The sequence below is a fragment of the Melanostigma gelatinosum genome (genome assembly GCF_949748355.1).
Source record: "Melanostigma gelatinosum genome assembly, chromosome: 6".
NCBI classification, from domain to species: domain Eukaryota; kingdom Metazoa; phylum Chordata; class Actinopteri; order Perciformes; family Zoarcidae; genus Melanostigma; species Melanostigma gelatinosum.
The window spans coordinates 12133159-12147247 of record NC_136639.1 but is presented as its reverse complement, the minus strand read 5'-3'; the positions used below and the strand labels follow the sequence as shown (position 1 = coordinate 12147247).

The 14089-nt window shown below is 40.7% G+C and overlaps 2 protein-coding genes and 1 long non-coding RNA gene across 3 annotated transcripts; 2 read left to right on the top strand and 1 right to left on the bottom strand.

The window, feature by feature from the left end:
• Positions 1-245: 245 nt before the first annotated feature.
• tgoln2 (trans-golgi network protein 2) lies at positions 246-5058 on the top strand. Its single transcript, XM_079270240.1, has 4 exons — positions 246-423; positions 1254-2524; positions 2956-3039; positions 3144-5058. The coding sequence occupies exons 1-4, from the start codon at positions 369-371 to the stop codon at positions 3147-3149; spliced, it is 1416 nt and encodes a 471-aa protein (XP_079126366.1). The 5' UTR covers positions 246-368; the 3' UTR covers positions 3150-5058.
• A 141-nt stretch (positions 5059-5199) lies between these two features.
• LOC306778635 (dual specificity protein phosphatase 18) lies at positions 5200-6495 on the bottom strand. The gene has a single exon (XM_079270241.1). The coding sequence runs from the start codon at positions 6426-6428 to the stop codon at positions 5883-5885; it is 546 nt and encodes a 181-aa protein (XP_079126367.1). The 5' UTR covers positions 6429-6495; the 3' UTR covers positions 5200-5882.
• A 2773-nt stretch (positions 6496-9268) lies between these two features.
• On the top strand, positions 9269-13853 carry LOC306778336. The gene is made up of 3 exons (XR_013772031.1): positions 9269-9660; positions 10226-10694; positions 11311-13853. It is a non-coding gene; the product is annotated as an uncharacterized lncRNA (long non-coding RNA).
• The last annotated feature ends 236 nt before the right edge of the window (positions 13854-14089 follow it).

Genomic DNA, 14089 nt, shown 5'->3' with positions numbered 1-14089 from the left:
TGACTGCAGAAGACGTTTCTTTTTCCTGTAAGCATGAGCACATTTCTCTACACTACATTTACCTGTTTTTCCTGTTGTTCTAGCTCTCCGAGGCCCTGAACCAGCACGCATCACTTCCGCGTAAACACAGAGCCCTGTAGTGTCGCCACTCAGCCTGCTGGTGGCGCTAAAGCGCACCGCTGTGTTTCTCCCTCCGCAGAAGAAGAGCAGGTTTGGTTCGCACCGTTTGTACACATAAGCAGGAACAGGATTTAAACCAAAACCTCCAACCTGTCGTCTTAGCTTTGTCACAGCGGATTGTGTCGTGAGCTCAAAGAAGAGACCGGTTAAATAGATTTGTTTTGTGTTTTAATTGGTGTGCAGACACAATGAAGACGGCTTTCTTGGCGTTCGCCATATTGTTGTGTTTCTGCTTGGTCATAGGTGAGTGGAGTTTTTTGTCATTTTGCTATTTATGTCATCCTGAGACTATTCAGTGACGTGTCAGAGGAATGTTTGCCTCGCATATAAACCCGATTAAATCAGACGACTAAGGTAGTTGTTGCTGTATAACAATCACTTGATTTAACGTAGATAATTTGAGCTAATCGCAGGGCTTTGTCTTATCTTCAGTGTTGGCTTTACTTAAAATAACATCAGTGCATTTTACATTGTAGTAGTTCAATAAATAAACATACATTCAAAGGAACATGTCACTGCTGTTTCAACCGTGACGAAAGTAGGATTTACTTGCGTGTATTTTGTGTATTGTTTTATTTTAGTTTCTGTCACCAAACTATTTACGAAAAATCAAATACCACGTTACACGAAAAACACGTTCTGGCTTTTGTGTAAACGTCATATTCCTAAAGTGTCACGCCCTCATCCCACACACACCTTCCTTTTTATGTAACCTCCAGGTCACCTTTAAGTGCAGTGCACACAACAGACTGTAGCAGCTTAATTACACACATGCAGAAGTACTTTTATCATGAAATTCTACTTCTATGTTTGTGACAATTTGAGTGCACAATGTTTAGATAGGAATATATATGACCCCCTGTAGAACGCCTCTGTACAAGACGTGGTCGCTACATTAGCTAGTAGTGCAGGAACCACCTTAGTAGTTATTGACCTTTCACCAACACATGTTCAAATATTGAATAAAAAAGACCAAGTGACACGCAGAAGACCCGGGGGCCGCTATAGAAGCACAAGTCCATTTACCATTTGGTAAAAACTCTGTTTTTATTTAATTTTCTTCTTACTTACAGGGGCTCCAGCAGAAACCCCTCAGGGGCAGAAAAGCAAAACAGATCAGTCAGCTAGCACCGCCGATTCACCAGCAGCATCCAGTGCAGGTGCTGCAGACAACGCAGCAAAGACGGTAACAGCAGAAGAACCTAATCTAAATTCTACAGGAAAGCCAAGTAATACAGTATCGGGTAAGACCGACCCAAACAAACAGGAGACGACAAACCATAAGCAAACACTTGCAGGTGTGGATGCAAATGGTAACAAAGGGCCAGATGTGACTGATGAAGGGCAGCAAAATCCAACTGACAAGGACAAAAACAATGAGCCTGCAAGCAAACTGACTCCTCCAGCTGAGAATGTATCAACACCTGCAGAGTCGGGAAGGAAGGAGGCAGAGGGCGCCAAGAAAGGTGAGCCAGAAGGAGACAAAGGCAAGAAAGACAAAATACCTTTAGAGTACAGCGCCGAGGAAAAACCAGAAGTAGAGGACAGCGGTGAGAAAAAACAAGGAGAGGACAGCGGTGAGAAAAAACCAGAAGGAGAGGACAGCGGTGAGAAAAAACCAGAAGGAGAGGACAACGCTGAGAAAAAACCAGAAGGAGAGGACAACGCTGAGAAAAAACCATTAGGAGAGGACAACGCAGAGAAAAAACCAGCAGAGGACACCGCCGAGAAAAAACCAGGAGAGGACACCGCCGAGAAAAAACCAGAAGTAGAGGACAACGCAGAGAAAAAACCAGAAGGAGAGGACAACGCCGAGAAAAAACCAGAAGTAGAGGACAACGCCGAGAAAAAACCAGAAGGAGAGGACAACGCCGAGAAAAAACCAGAAGGAGAGGACAACGCTGAGAAAAAACCATTAGGAGAGGACAACGCTGAGAAAAAACCATTAGGAGAGGACAACGCTGAGAAAAAACCATTAGGAGAGGACAACGCTGAGAAAAAACCAGAAGGAGAGGACAACGCTGAGAAAAAACCATTAGGAGAGGACAACGCTGAGAAAAAACCATTAGGAGAGGACAACGCTGAGAAAAAACCAGAAGGAGAGGACAACGCTGAGAAAAAACCAGAAGGAGAGGACAACGCTGAGAAAAAACCAGAAGGAGAGGACAACGCTGAGAAAAAACCAGAAGGAGAGGACGTCAAGGACGGCAAAAATAGAGAAACTTCAAATAAAAGTCCGTATGACCCAAATGAGGAGGAAGAAAGCAGCCATTTCTTCGCCTACCTTGTCACTTCCGCTGTGCTGGTAGCAGTGCTTTACATCACTTACCACAACAAGCGCAAGGTAAATGGCTTCACATGTCATGTGCGTGTCAACCGTTTTGGTCTGTGCGTCCTTGTTGGAAAAAAATGAAGACGAGCAAGTAATTGCTGCGCTATAGCTGTTGAAGACAATTTAACTGATTGTAAATCTTTGCTGGTGTAGTTAACACAACATTTGGATCGGACTAACAGTGCAGAAATACGTCATGCAAGATTATGATATTATTTGATACATTTTGTCAGCTTCTGAGTTGCATATTTATTATTGGGCCCAAACAAGCACATGGCAACTGTGAGAAACAATCCGAAAGGAATAGTGTGATATTTTAGGAAAGTGCAGATTTATTTTGTTACCGAGAGAGATTAATCCTCTCTGCAATGTCTCTCATTAAATCACATCCATATTTGTTTTGTAGACCAGGCCTCGTACAATATCCTTTTCTCTTTTCCCAGATAATTGCCTTTTTTTTGGAGGGAAAGAAGTCCAGATCCACACGTCGCCCTAAATCCACAGAATACCAGAAGCTGGAACAGCATGTAAGTTATTGATGTAAAGAAATACCCCCCCCCCCCCCCCTTTGGAATCATAATACAGTAACATTAAATATTTTGAGCTTTGAAATATCTCTATTTTCTTTCAGATGTAATCTCCAGTCCTCCTCTTGAAGCTGAACGAGTGAAGCAGCTGAACACACTGGGGTTGTGTGAGAAGAGAGTGAATGGATACCGGCGTTACATATATTCCTCGTCTACTCGGCATTGATTTCACCCTTTTGTGTTAAATGGACATTCTTCTATTTTATACCTTTTTAGATGCTTATCTTACGACTATGCAGATGACACTGTTGCCTTATTGAGGAAATGCAGTGAAGGTAAAATAAGCATGCTGTTTTTTGCACTTGTGTTGTTATTCCACTTGTAAGGCAATCTTGTAATTTGACCTGACTAAGGTCTGGACTCAGGATATTTAAGTAGCAGATGAAAATGATAGCTGTTTGGATTCCAGAACACGAGTGATTGCACTGTCCACTAAATAAGCCATCTGATTCTGTGTAAAATACTGTGTACACTTTGTTTGAGGTCGTTTTAAATGTATATTTGATGAATTGTATCCGAAATTTAGATGTACTGAAGCATCACAATGGGATTTGTGCTCGTGCTGATGTGGTATTGGCCAGATGAATGTAGTGACTTGTATTTTCCAAATGAGATGCTAGTACGGTGCTCACCCACTTTTAATTGCCTAAAGGCTGAGACGTAAACGTATGAAATATGTGCTTAAAGAAACTGTTTTAGGAAATGCGCTGATTGTCTTTCTTGCTGAAAATCAGATGAGAAGATCAATACCACTCAAATATATCTGGTAAATATAACATTAAAGGTTCAATGTAAGGGAGTCAGAGCATTAACATATGCGCTAACTACAATTTCGTTCATGTCAGCAGACCCAACTGGTTAGCTCACGACCGCTGCTCTGCACTGCCCTCTTCAGGCCGATGCAGCTAATAATGCCGTTCAGATGTTATTAGTGTCTTTGCTGCAGAAGCATAGGACCCTCAGTTGTCATGCTGACAGCCGTTGAACAATAGAAATGCTCCCAATCTCGTATTTAGCACTTTAAGGCTACAGCCAGCTGCCGGTAAGAGTAGCCCAGCATAAGGACTGGAAATGGGGGAAAAGCCTCTTAAAGTTCACTCATTAAAACTCATTTAACTCTTTGGAAGAAAGGAAATTAGTATATTTCCAAAAATGTTAAGATACAACTGACTGTATCTAACTAATTAACTGCTAATTAACTGCTGTCATGGTGTTGGTTTCATGTGCAAAGGCCTCTTAAGTTATCCAAATGTTATACGAGGTGTGACTGGCATTAAGATGTTTATCTAAACTGCCCGTCTGGTTCCTGTATGGCTGCCCACCTCCTCCGTGGCTTCTAATTTTGGATAAATGTCTCTTACTTGGTCCACTTGTTGCTTTGCATCTAAACTCAAGTCTGAAATGTTAACCTAAAACCGGTTCTGTAAGAGCTAGTTGGCCAAGAGCTGCATTGCTCAGCAGGTTTGGAGGGAGTTACTGGTTGACCACTAATGCAGTAGATTGAATGTGTTTGTGTTCAGCGTTGACAGACTTGTGCCAAATTGTGAGTTTTACTGGGATTCAATGTCTGGTTCTTGTTTTGTGCCCGTTTCCTAAATTAACATTCTATCAATTCACATTTATAATTCACAATTCACAATAACAGCCCTTTCTGTTAAAAGGAAAATAAATGTATCCCAACTGTTTCTTGTAAGAATTAAAGCCCATATTATTTCCCAAAATATATTTTATTGTTAAATCTGCAGACAAAACAACACATCTGTTAATTCATTTGCTCTTTTTATGAGTGAAATAAGCACCACAATTAGCTAGAAAGCATCATTCTCTCATACAGTCTGGCAGTTAGCATGAAATTAGCATGTTTTCAAGGTGTTTAATGAATATATAGTGAAATAACTAAGTATGTATTTGAATTTGTTAGGAATAGCTGTCCATAAAACAACCTGCTGTCCTCAAGACTTTCATTGTACACGTGTCTTGAGTATTGATTCTAAAATAAAGCTTTTTCTACTTTAAATGCGTTGGATTGCTTTACAGCCTTCACTGCCATTGCTGCTTTAGTGATCCAGGGCCTTGCAAAGTATCATCAGAAAAACTATTAATCGTGAAAGCACATGTGCAGAAAAATGACAACCATGGTTGATCATTAAATATGGAATTAATATATATTATAGGAGATACTACAATAGGTTATATCGATGCAACAACTCCGAAGGATCCTTTTAATGTTGTAGATGGTCACGGTAGTTTACCTACTTTAGATACAGTTGAGTGGTTTAGTCCAGTGGGTCCTAACCAAGGGGTCAGGACCACTCGAAAGATGATTCATGAGGTAAAGAAAACAAAACATGTTTTGAACTTCTCTGGGCTTTTAGTGAAGTATTAGATAGCTTCACCTCTCTGACAACACCTGATAAATCTAGTGTGAATTACTCTTTGCTACAACTGCTAACAACATACCTAAATGTGACAAGGGGCCCCCATAGCACTGCTTTTCAGTAAGGGCCTACAAGAGCTTGGGGATGCAGGTTTTGTATTATGTTTTTAATGTAGGCTAAACTGGTAACTAGTTGTCGGATAAATGTATTTAAGTAAAGAGCACAATATTTCCCCTTGAAATGTAGTGGAGCCCGTAATAACTCGTCAGGGAGTACATTCAGCCTTTATGTTTGTTTAGATGCCAAAACAGCAGTTTATCACTCTACATGCCACACACAATACGGTATATTTATGATCATACATTGTTTGATTGTTAATAAAATCCCCACTAAGCAGTGGTTTCTTCACAGTGGCATCATATTTGTGGCCTCCTGTTGATAAATGTCAGGTAGCTCTCCCATGGAGGAGGAGACCATTCGGACAGAAGTGCACCCACGAAGCTCCATCTCATAGCGGATGAGCTGTTTCCAGAAGCCGTTATTCGGCCTCACGACGGGTCGACAGGTCCTCACCCACCTGTGGGCCTCCAGGAGAGGCACATCGCGGTGCTTCATCAGGTAGGCCATGCACAGGGAGGAGGAGCGGCTCACGCCGGCGTTGCAGTGCACCAATGTGCGGCCACCGCGCTCTGCGGTGAGCTGTATTTTATCCGCCACCTCGTCAAAATGCTCGCTGAGAGGAGACACCGGGTGGTCAGAGACCGGGATGTGGACGTACTCCACCCCGGGGTGAAGAGGGCAGCGGCTCCTGGACTCGGTAACGTTCACGATGCAGCTTATCTTGCACTGCGTCACCTGGGAGGAATCTTTCGCCGCTTTGCCATTGCTGAGGTAGAGATGGTCGGTGACTCGGCACAGGCCTGACAGACCCGCAAGACCCGACTGATGCATACACGACGTGAAATACCCGGCTGCTACGTAGATGCGTGGACTGTTTATAAGATGTCGTTCCAGAGTGTTGCGAGTTCACAAAAGCGATGCACGATTGTAAGGCAACTCCAGATGGACAAATTTGTGTGAGTGCACACGCTGTCGGCCCCTGCTGGTTGGGGTTCTCACGAGGTAGATAACGCAGGTTTCTTTCAGTTTCTCACTGATTAGCATCAAACAAAGACACACACAACTAAAAGACAATCGTGTTTTTTATAAGTGTGACTTGTTTCCCTGATAATGTTCTCTTGTTTATCCTGTTTTTTGTTTGTTTGCCAAATGTCGGTTTGTAAAGCAATTGTGCAAATTTGATTTGAATTATAGTTGGGAAATAAACTTTGGTAATATTTATATTCGAACCATAAAATAAATAAAAAATGAAAACTATTCATACAATAATAAGACACCGGAGCTCAGGAGTGCCCAATGGGAACAATTAGTAGGGAAGCAAATTGTACTTGCTGTAAATAATAAAACAGCATCAGTGTTTGGGGAAACAAAACAAGAGGAAGATTTTGCTACTGATCCTAACAACCCATTCGATTTTAAAATGGGTCAATCCTCTGGAGGGAGCATGAATTTAATGGAAATCAGGCCAGTACTGAAATCACAATATTTTAAGGTATATGGTTATACATCCAAAACAAACAACCACATCCGGCAGTAACTATTTAAAGGTACTTCATGTAGAATTTTCAAAACATCTAAATATTGTGTATGTAATACATTTTAAGTAAATATTGTTGACAAATGAGACAGTGGGGAATATGAGTTGATTAAACTAGTTGATTGGCATTAAATTAATCAGGAACTATTTCAATAATCCCTTAATCATTTAAGTCATCTTTCAAGTAAATGTGAAATGTTCTATGTGTCCAGATTGTCCAATGTTGCTTTTTGTTTTATATCATTTCATATCATGAAACATGTAGGCCTATATCTTTGGGTTTGGGATTGTTGGTTAGTCATAATAATGTAGCAACTTTAAATTAACGATATGTACAGCCAGGAACAGTTCTGTTATTGTTTTGCATTTTGGAAGATTGATAGCTGTTCCATCTTTTAACAAGTGTTACAGCATCTGTGTTATAATATTTAATTATTCAAACAATTAAATGTTGTCGTCATCAGCTCATACATGTACAGTTGTATTGTAATGATTTACCCTGCAAAGCAAAGATATTCACACAGTCAACATGTTTTCTTTCTAAACAATATATACTAATACTATAATAAAATAATATAATATTTCCCTTCAGTCGGCTCTTCTTGACTTTTACAGGTGGACCTGCATCAGGTGACCCGTCAGTGGCTGGCGTCTCCTCAGCTGGACTGGCTGCACCATGACTGACAGCTGGTTCGACTTCAGCTGAGCCAGAAGCATCTATAACTCAAGCAGCTGCTGCTCCATCGTTTGAGCGAGGCATATTTGTAATGTCGTCACAGAAGCAAGGAGCGGTTGAGCCTGTGCCATTTGTACGAGGCGTGGCTGAAGGCCATTCACTTTCATCAGCCTCATTGTCAGAAGGAAGTTCCACTTCAAAGTTTTCCGTTGGGCAGAACAGCATTTTGTCAAAGGACTCATCCACACTGGATAAAACACGACAATCAATCAATGAAACAGTCAATCAGAATGCAACTCTGTCCATTCATCCAATCATCTATTCAACTGTACTCATACGGGAAACAGTAACTTACAAGCTGGTGTCCATTTCACACCAGATGGGTCATTGTGATGAAAGGGTGCTGGAGAGCGTTCTCAGGAGTGATCCTCTTCTCAGGGTCGGTTTGGAAAATGGATTTCAGTCAGTTTTGCTTTTTGTCAGTTCAGCATTTTGACAGTTTATTGCTGCTTCACATCTGGATGGCATATAGCCTAGAGTACATGGTTCTGTATGTGTTATGTATCACAAGCTTGGGTTGACTTCACTCAGTGAGGAATCTCATTGTTTAGCCGGCCACCGTGAAATCATCTGCATTACTTTTATTTTTATTTTCAATACATGATGATGCATTCTATTTTGATTTATTCTGGGATACCATACACAAGATATCCCCAATTCTCACTATAATGGTCCTTCCTCTAGCACCACCCTCAGGCCCGAAAATGCACCGTACAAATCTCTGAATTTATTTCACCTCTCAAACAAATTAGTTATCACATGAGCAAAACAGCCACATATAATACTGTGTGATGCATCTTCAATGTTTTAAAAAAAATCTCAACAGCATAAGCGTTTCTTTTTTACTACCAGTGATAGATTCATTAACATTAGTTTATTTCACTTATTTATACAAGACACGGTCAAAAACAACTTTTAACATTATAAAACAGAAACCACTATCAAACAATGATATGCTAATTAAGCGTATCATACAATATGAACAAGCAGGCATGACACTTTCAAAATTGATTATTTCAACCTATTAGTTACACTTTCAGATGAGCTGTTATCATTGGTGCAATTTGAAATGAATCATCAGCACAGCTGAATATGGACAGTATTATTGTGTATTTTTGTGCTAAATGTCTAAATGAGAAGCAGAAAAAAAAGAATAACTGAGTGTGTTGCGCATGTGGATAAATCAGTTGCTAATGATCTGTTACATGTGTATAAACCCAGTGTGTGTATCTTTAAGTTACATTAAGCAGAATAGCATCGTGGGTTTGGGGTTGCTGTAGCTGGTTGTGCCTGCAGGCAGTCCTCGGTTGCCCAGGAAACACAGATGGTGGATGAAGGGCGTGCATACAAAATACCATAAACCTGTGGCAGCAGCTGGAGACCGAGACCACTGATGAATTCAGGTCTGTGCAGTTCCTCTCATTCAAAGACGTCTCTGTTCTCTTTAATACCTCCCATCCATTTTCTTTGTCCCGGGGCTTCCGTCTCCACTTTATCCTGTTTTGCCTGGACTGGTCTCCCGTCAGTGCGCAGCTGTTGTTGGCACTCCCACATCTGCTTGTCTCGGCTCGGCAGCCATGTAGACGACGCTCAGCCGCGGCTCGTGTAAGTGCGTATAGCGCGTGGGTCCAGGGGGCGACCAGCCTTCTACTGCGGGGCTGATCACAGGACACACAAGGCATGCATTTGCAAGTTCGGCAGCGCCTTCAGCATGAAAGAAAAAGAAGAAGATCTTTTCGCGTCGCCCGATGCTGCGGTGTCACGTGCACGGTGGAACCTGCAGATCACTGGTAGGAAAAAAGACCACATAGTTCATTTTATTCTATTGTGATTTTAAATTCAATGGTTTTGTATTGCCCTAGGACTCAAACTAGTTAAGTTTGATTAATCTGCTGTCAAACTAGATAAACATGAACTCGTTTAATTCCCTGCAGAGGAGGGCCTGTTCTGTCTTTCCTCAACCTACATCCTTGCAGGCTTTATGGCTATTAAAATATGCATATTTCTAGAAATGCTATTTCTGGTGCATGCCAGATTAGATTGATGATTTTTTGGACAAAATATAGCCGTATTTAGGCAGTGCAGTATGCCTCTAGCCTACGTGGTCTTTCATCTCCAGATATACAGTATAGCATGAGCTGCACCCACTACTGTATTTTTTTGCTGTGTTTGGACAACAGAAATGTCAGAGACATTTAACTCAAGCCTCATGGTCTAAAGTTCTGATTGTATGTATTTCTATAATTTTTAGGTGTATATAAGGCAAAATGGGCCATTAAATCCCCCAAAATGAATGCAAAACACAGTGAATCACAGTGATCCACTGTTCTTATTCAGTATGCCTTTATATTTTAGGTAACCTTGTGGCCGGTGTTACTGGATTCATCTACAGAGCTGCTGACATGTCACCAGTCAAGACACTGGGAGGGTCCAAATGAGAACCAACAGCAGGACAGGTTATGTGTACAGGCTGGATTATATTTATAAAAAGAAACACATAGGAGGATAGTTTTTAATGGCACACAATATCAGATGTAGAATGTAGTAGCATTACTCATCCAGTCAGATAATTTATACTGTAGCTTATATCTGCTGGCAGTACTCATTTGTCTTAATAAAAAGCAGTAAGGAGAAGCAATAAAAAAAAAGAACAAGTACTCCCTTGGGTTTCTTGGGAGGACAGTTGGGTTGCGTCCCACTTTTCTGCTGCTTTGTGTTGTGTATTCCTCTCCAGTTACACTGACGAAGGAGCAGAGCGGGACTCGCTCTGGACCTCACGAGCGGCATGGCTCCATCTCCCTCTGCTGTGCTGCCTCGCAGACTGGTAAATGGTCTGACCGTAGATTTACACCACTGTGACTTTCATTCCTCTCATATTCACTAAAGTCTGCACTGTGACTTGTTCTATCTTGATGAATATAAACTGCAGATCCAATTTTTAAAGACTCTTATCTTGCTTTTTGCCCACATACAGGATGTGTCCCTGTGTGTGTGTGTGTGTGTGTGTGTGTGTGTGTGTGTGTGTGTGTGTGTGTGTGAGAGAGAGTGTTAAGCCCCTGCGCCTGCCGAGAGTGCAGATAAATGGGGACCAGATAGAACATGGAAGATTAGTTATGTGTTAAATCACTGCCATATATTTTCAGCTATATACTGCTATCCTTTTCCAGGATTATGGTAAAGGGCGGAGATAAACCAACCTGAAAGTGGAGACCATGACCATATCAGATTTAGCATAATCATCTTTTCATATTCATTGTTCAACATTATGCAGGATTATCCTGGAAATACATTGGTTGAATGTTTGTTAGTCAAGGACAAAAATATCTTCAAAAGTATGTCATGTCCAACAGGAACGTGTTCAAGGTGTTAAGAATCAGAACCATCAGAAGATCGCTTTTGTATTTTTGCCTTTGACAGCTGTTGTGTCATTTTTCAAGCAGTGATCGATGCACGGTGCCATCGCTGATGTCCAGACCCTCAGAAGGAGAGGATCCATGTCCAAGTGTTTCCCCACTGAGAGACGACTTCTCCTGCTTTTATGTTTCAGTGAAAAGGGCTTTGAAGAGTTGAAAATGCCACTGCTGCTTTGTAGACAGTGTCAATGTGTTGCGATTTAACAGGAACACATTTAACGGCTGGTGTTTTGAGTCCGAAAAATTTTTCTGCAGCGTTTCAAATGTGCAAATGTTTCCGGCTGTCAGTAATACTAATAATGCTTCATCCACGCCCACGATCATGAGTTTTTTGGCTGATCACCGCAGCCATCAAACACCTCTCACGCTTGTTTTCTTCAGCTGTGTGTGCAGTGACGTCTTCACTCCATTACCTTGGCTTACTCTGTCAAACACGTTGGCTACTTTTTCCCGTATGAGACACTTTCAATTCTCCAGGAACTGTGTTTTAACATTTGTTAACTTCTCACCAAAGCTAAACTGTTTCAGTGCCAGATCTAGAACTGGAAAGCGTTGTTATTTTAAGCTTGTAACATAAAAAAAGAAGAAGAAATCTGCTCAAGTGAGTGAGAATGACTAGTTTTCTCACATTTTGACAATGTGTAATTCACACAGTATGTTCTTTGTTTGTCTTAAAACTTCTTAGTTTGGGTGTTATACCAACTACTTTTATGGTTCTACAGTGTGTATTTTTAATCTAGCGTGTGGGCAGGTGTGTCTCAGCGTGAGTGCATGTGTTGGTGTGCATGTGCTCTATTTGTGTGTGTGTGTGTGTTTGTTCCTGTCTGTGTGCATGTGTCTGTATGATAAAACACTTTTGTAATTGGCCTGAAGCTACTAGCTGCTTTTCGATGGATTTCTCTTCGCTGCACAGATTTAAAATGCCTGAATCTCTCTTTGTTTAACACATTGAATGTACCAGACAAAGGATTCAAAAATATTTACAAATGATTCTTAGCATTTGTTAAGACCTCATTGAAGTACCAGTTAGGTGGGGGTTCTTGTGATCTAGATAATCACAAGAATGATGCTGGAAATTAATGGTGTAGTTTTCTGAATGATGCCTGCTAGCATTAATTAAACTGTCCCGATGCCTACTGCCCCATCATCTGATACTTCAGCAAATTACAGCAAATGCTGATAATTATGTGCAAATAGCTTTTTACCCAGGTCTGGATTCTACTAACAGTATTTGACTAATATCTAACAATACTAATGTCTGCTAACAGTCGGATGATTACTAACCTGTACTCTGATGAATGCTGATGGCTGGCTGTGATCTTTCTAACCCACTGACTAACCCTCTGCTTTATGCCCGCAGTCCGATGCACACACTCCTCTCTCATGATCCTGCAATCCTTCTTCTAGAAATCACAGACTAAGAGGAATTATTAAAGCAGAAAATCAATGAAAACTGTTAAAGTGAGCAAGTCAGGAAGGGTTTCAGGACTTGGGAAGGGAAATATTATTAACCACTAGATGGAAAGAGGAGGAGAATCAGCTGCTGATATCAAACTGGGTTGACCACATACTTAAGAATCCTCACAAAACCGATTGTGATCTGATCAAAAAATAATATCACGTCACTGTGTCGCACCTCACAGGCTAAATTCACATCTTCAGAGACCGTCTTCTCTACCTGTGTGGTCAACCCTTGCAGATGAGTGCCTGGCTTGTTGTCACCGCAGGCCAAGCAAACCTCAACTCCACGACTAACTTATTATGGTATTAATACTAACAGTGGCGAGGCTCTAAAGACCCACCTGTTGCTCTTACTAACATCTGGGTTCCTTCTGACTAAAACATCCTAATGTCTGTAATCAAATTATTCCGTCTCTTTGTTCTTCTTTAATTAAATCAAAGCATGCCTTGTGGCACTAGTGATGCTTATTAAATTACAGTACATGGAAGCTTTTTGTTTTCCAAAACATCTTCTCGTGCCATGAGTTTGTATGCGTTTTAGCAGTGGGAACTAAGTCCTATAGCTCTAACTGTGTCAATGACATGCTCATCAGAAATACTTATAAGCTACTAACATCTCCTAAAGTTAAATTAACAGGTACTAACCAAAAATACATTTGATTAGCTCTCTGCAAACTAACAAACTAACCCACTAATAAACTAATAATCGAACAAAAACTAACTAAAATCACTAACTTTGTGCTGAGTGGCAGAATTTGTGAAGCACCCTGTTTTGAGGAGTTGCATCACTTATTGAATGTAGCAACAGAATTTAGTTTTTTTAATTAATGTGCCTGTCTGTGTATGTGTGTGAAAGAAAGAGCACACCAGTGTGTGTGTGTGTGTGTGTGTGTTTATTCTCTCAAACAATGCATTTAACATATCAATGCAGATTATATTTATAGAGCAGTTTTAGCCAAATGAATCCACAGGTACTGACGACTCTGGTAGTAACTGAGCACCAGGATATACTCCTGAAAGCTTTCAAACAATACACTTTGTGAAGTAGCATGGATGTAAATACAAATAACTTCAATGTACACAACTAGTTTTGTACTATATTGCTAATTTATCAGTTGTCCTTTTACATGCTTTTGTAATAAACTATTTTCACATTTATATGTATAAAACATGGTTTTATTGTATCGTCTCTTTTCTCTGCTATTTACAGGACAAATTGCAACTTACAGAGTCTAATACAAAGCATCCCATGCAGGCAAGCATTACAATTATCCACAACAACAACAGTAACATTAGAGTCTTGTCCTGGAACATGTTTTCTAAAGCTATATGAGAAGGTTTTTAT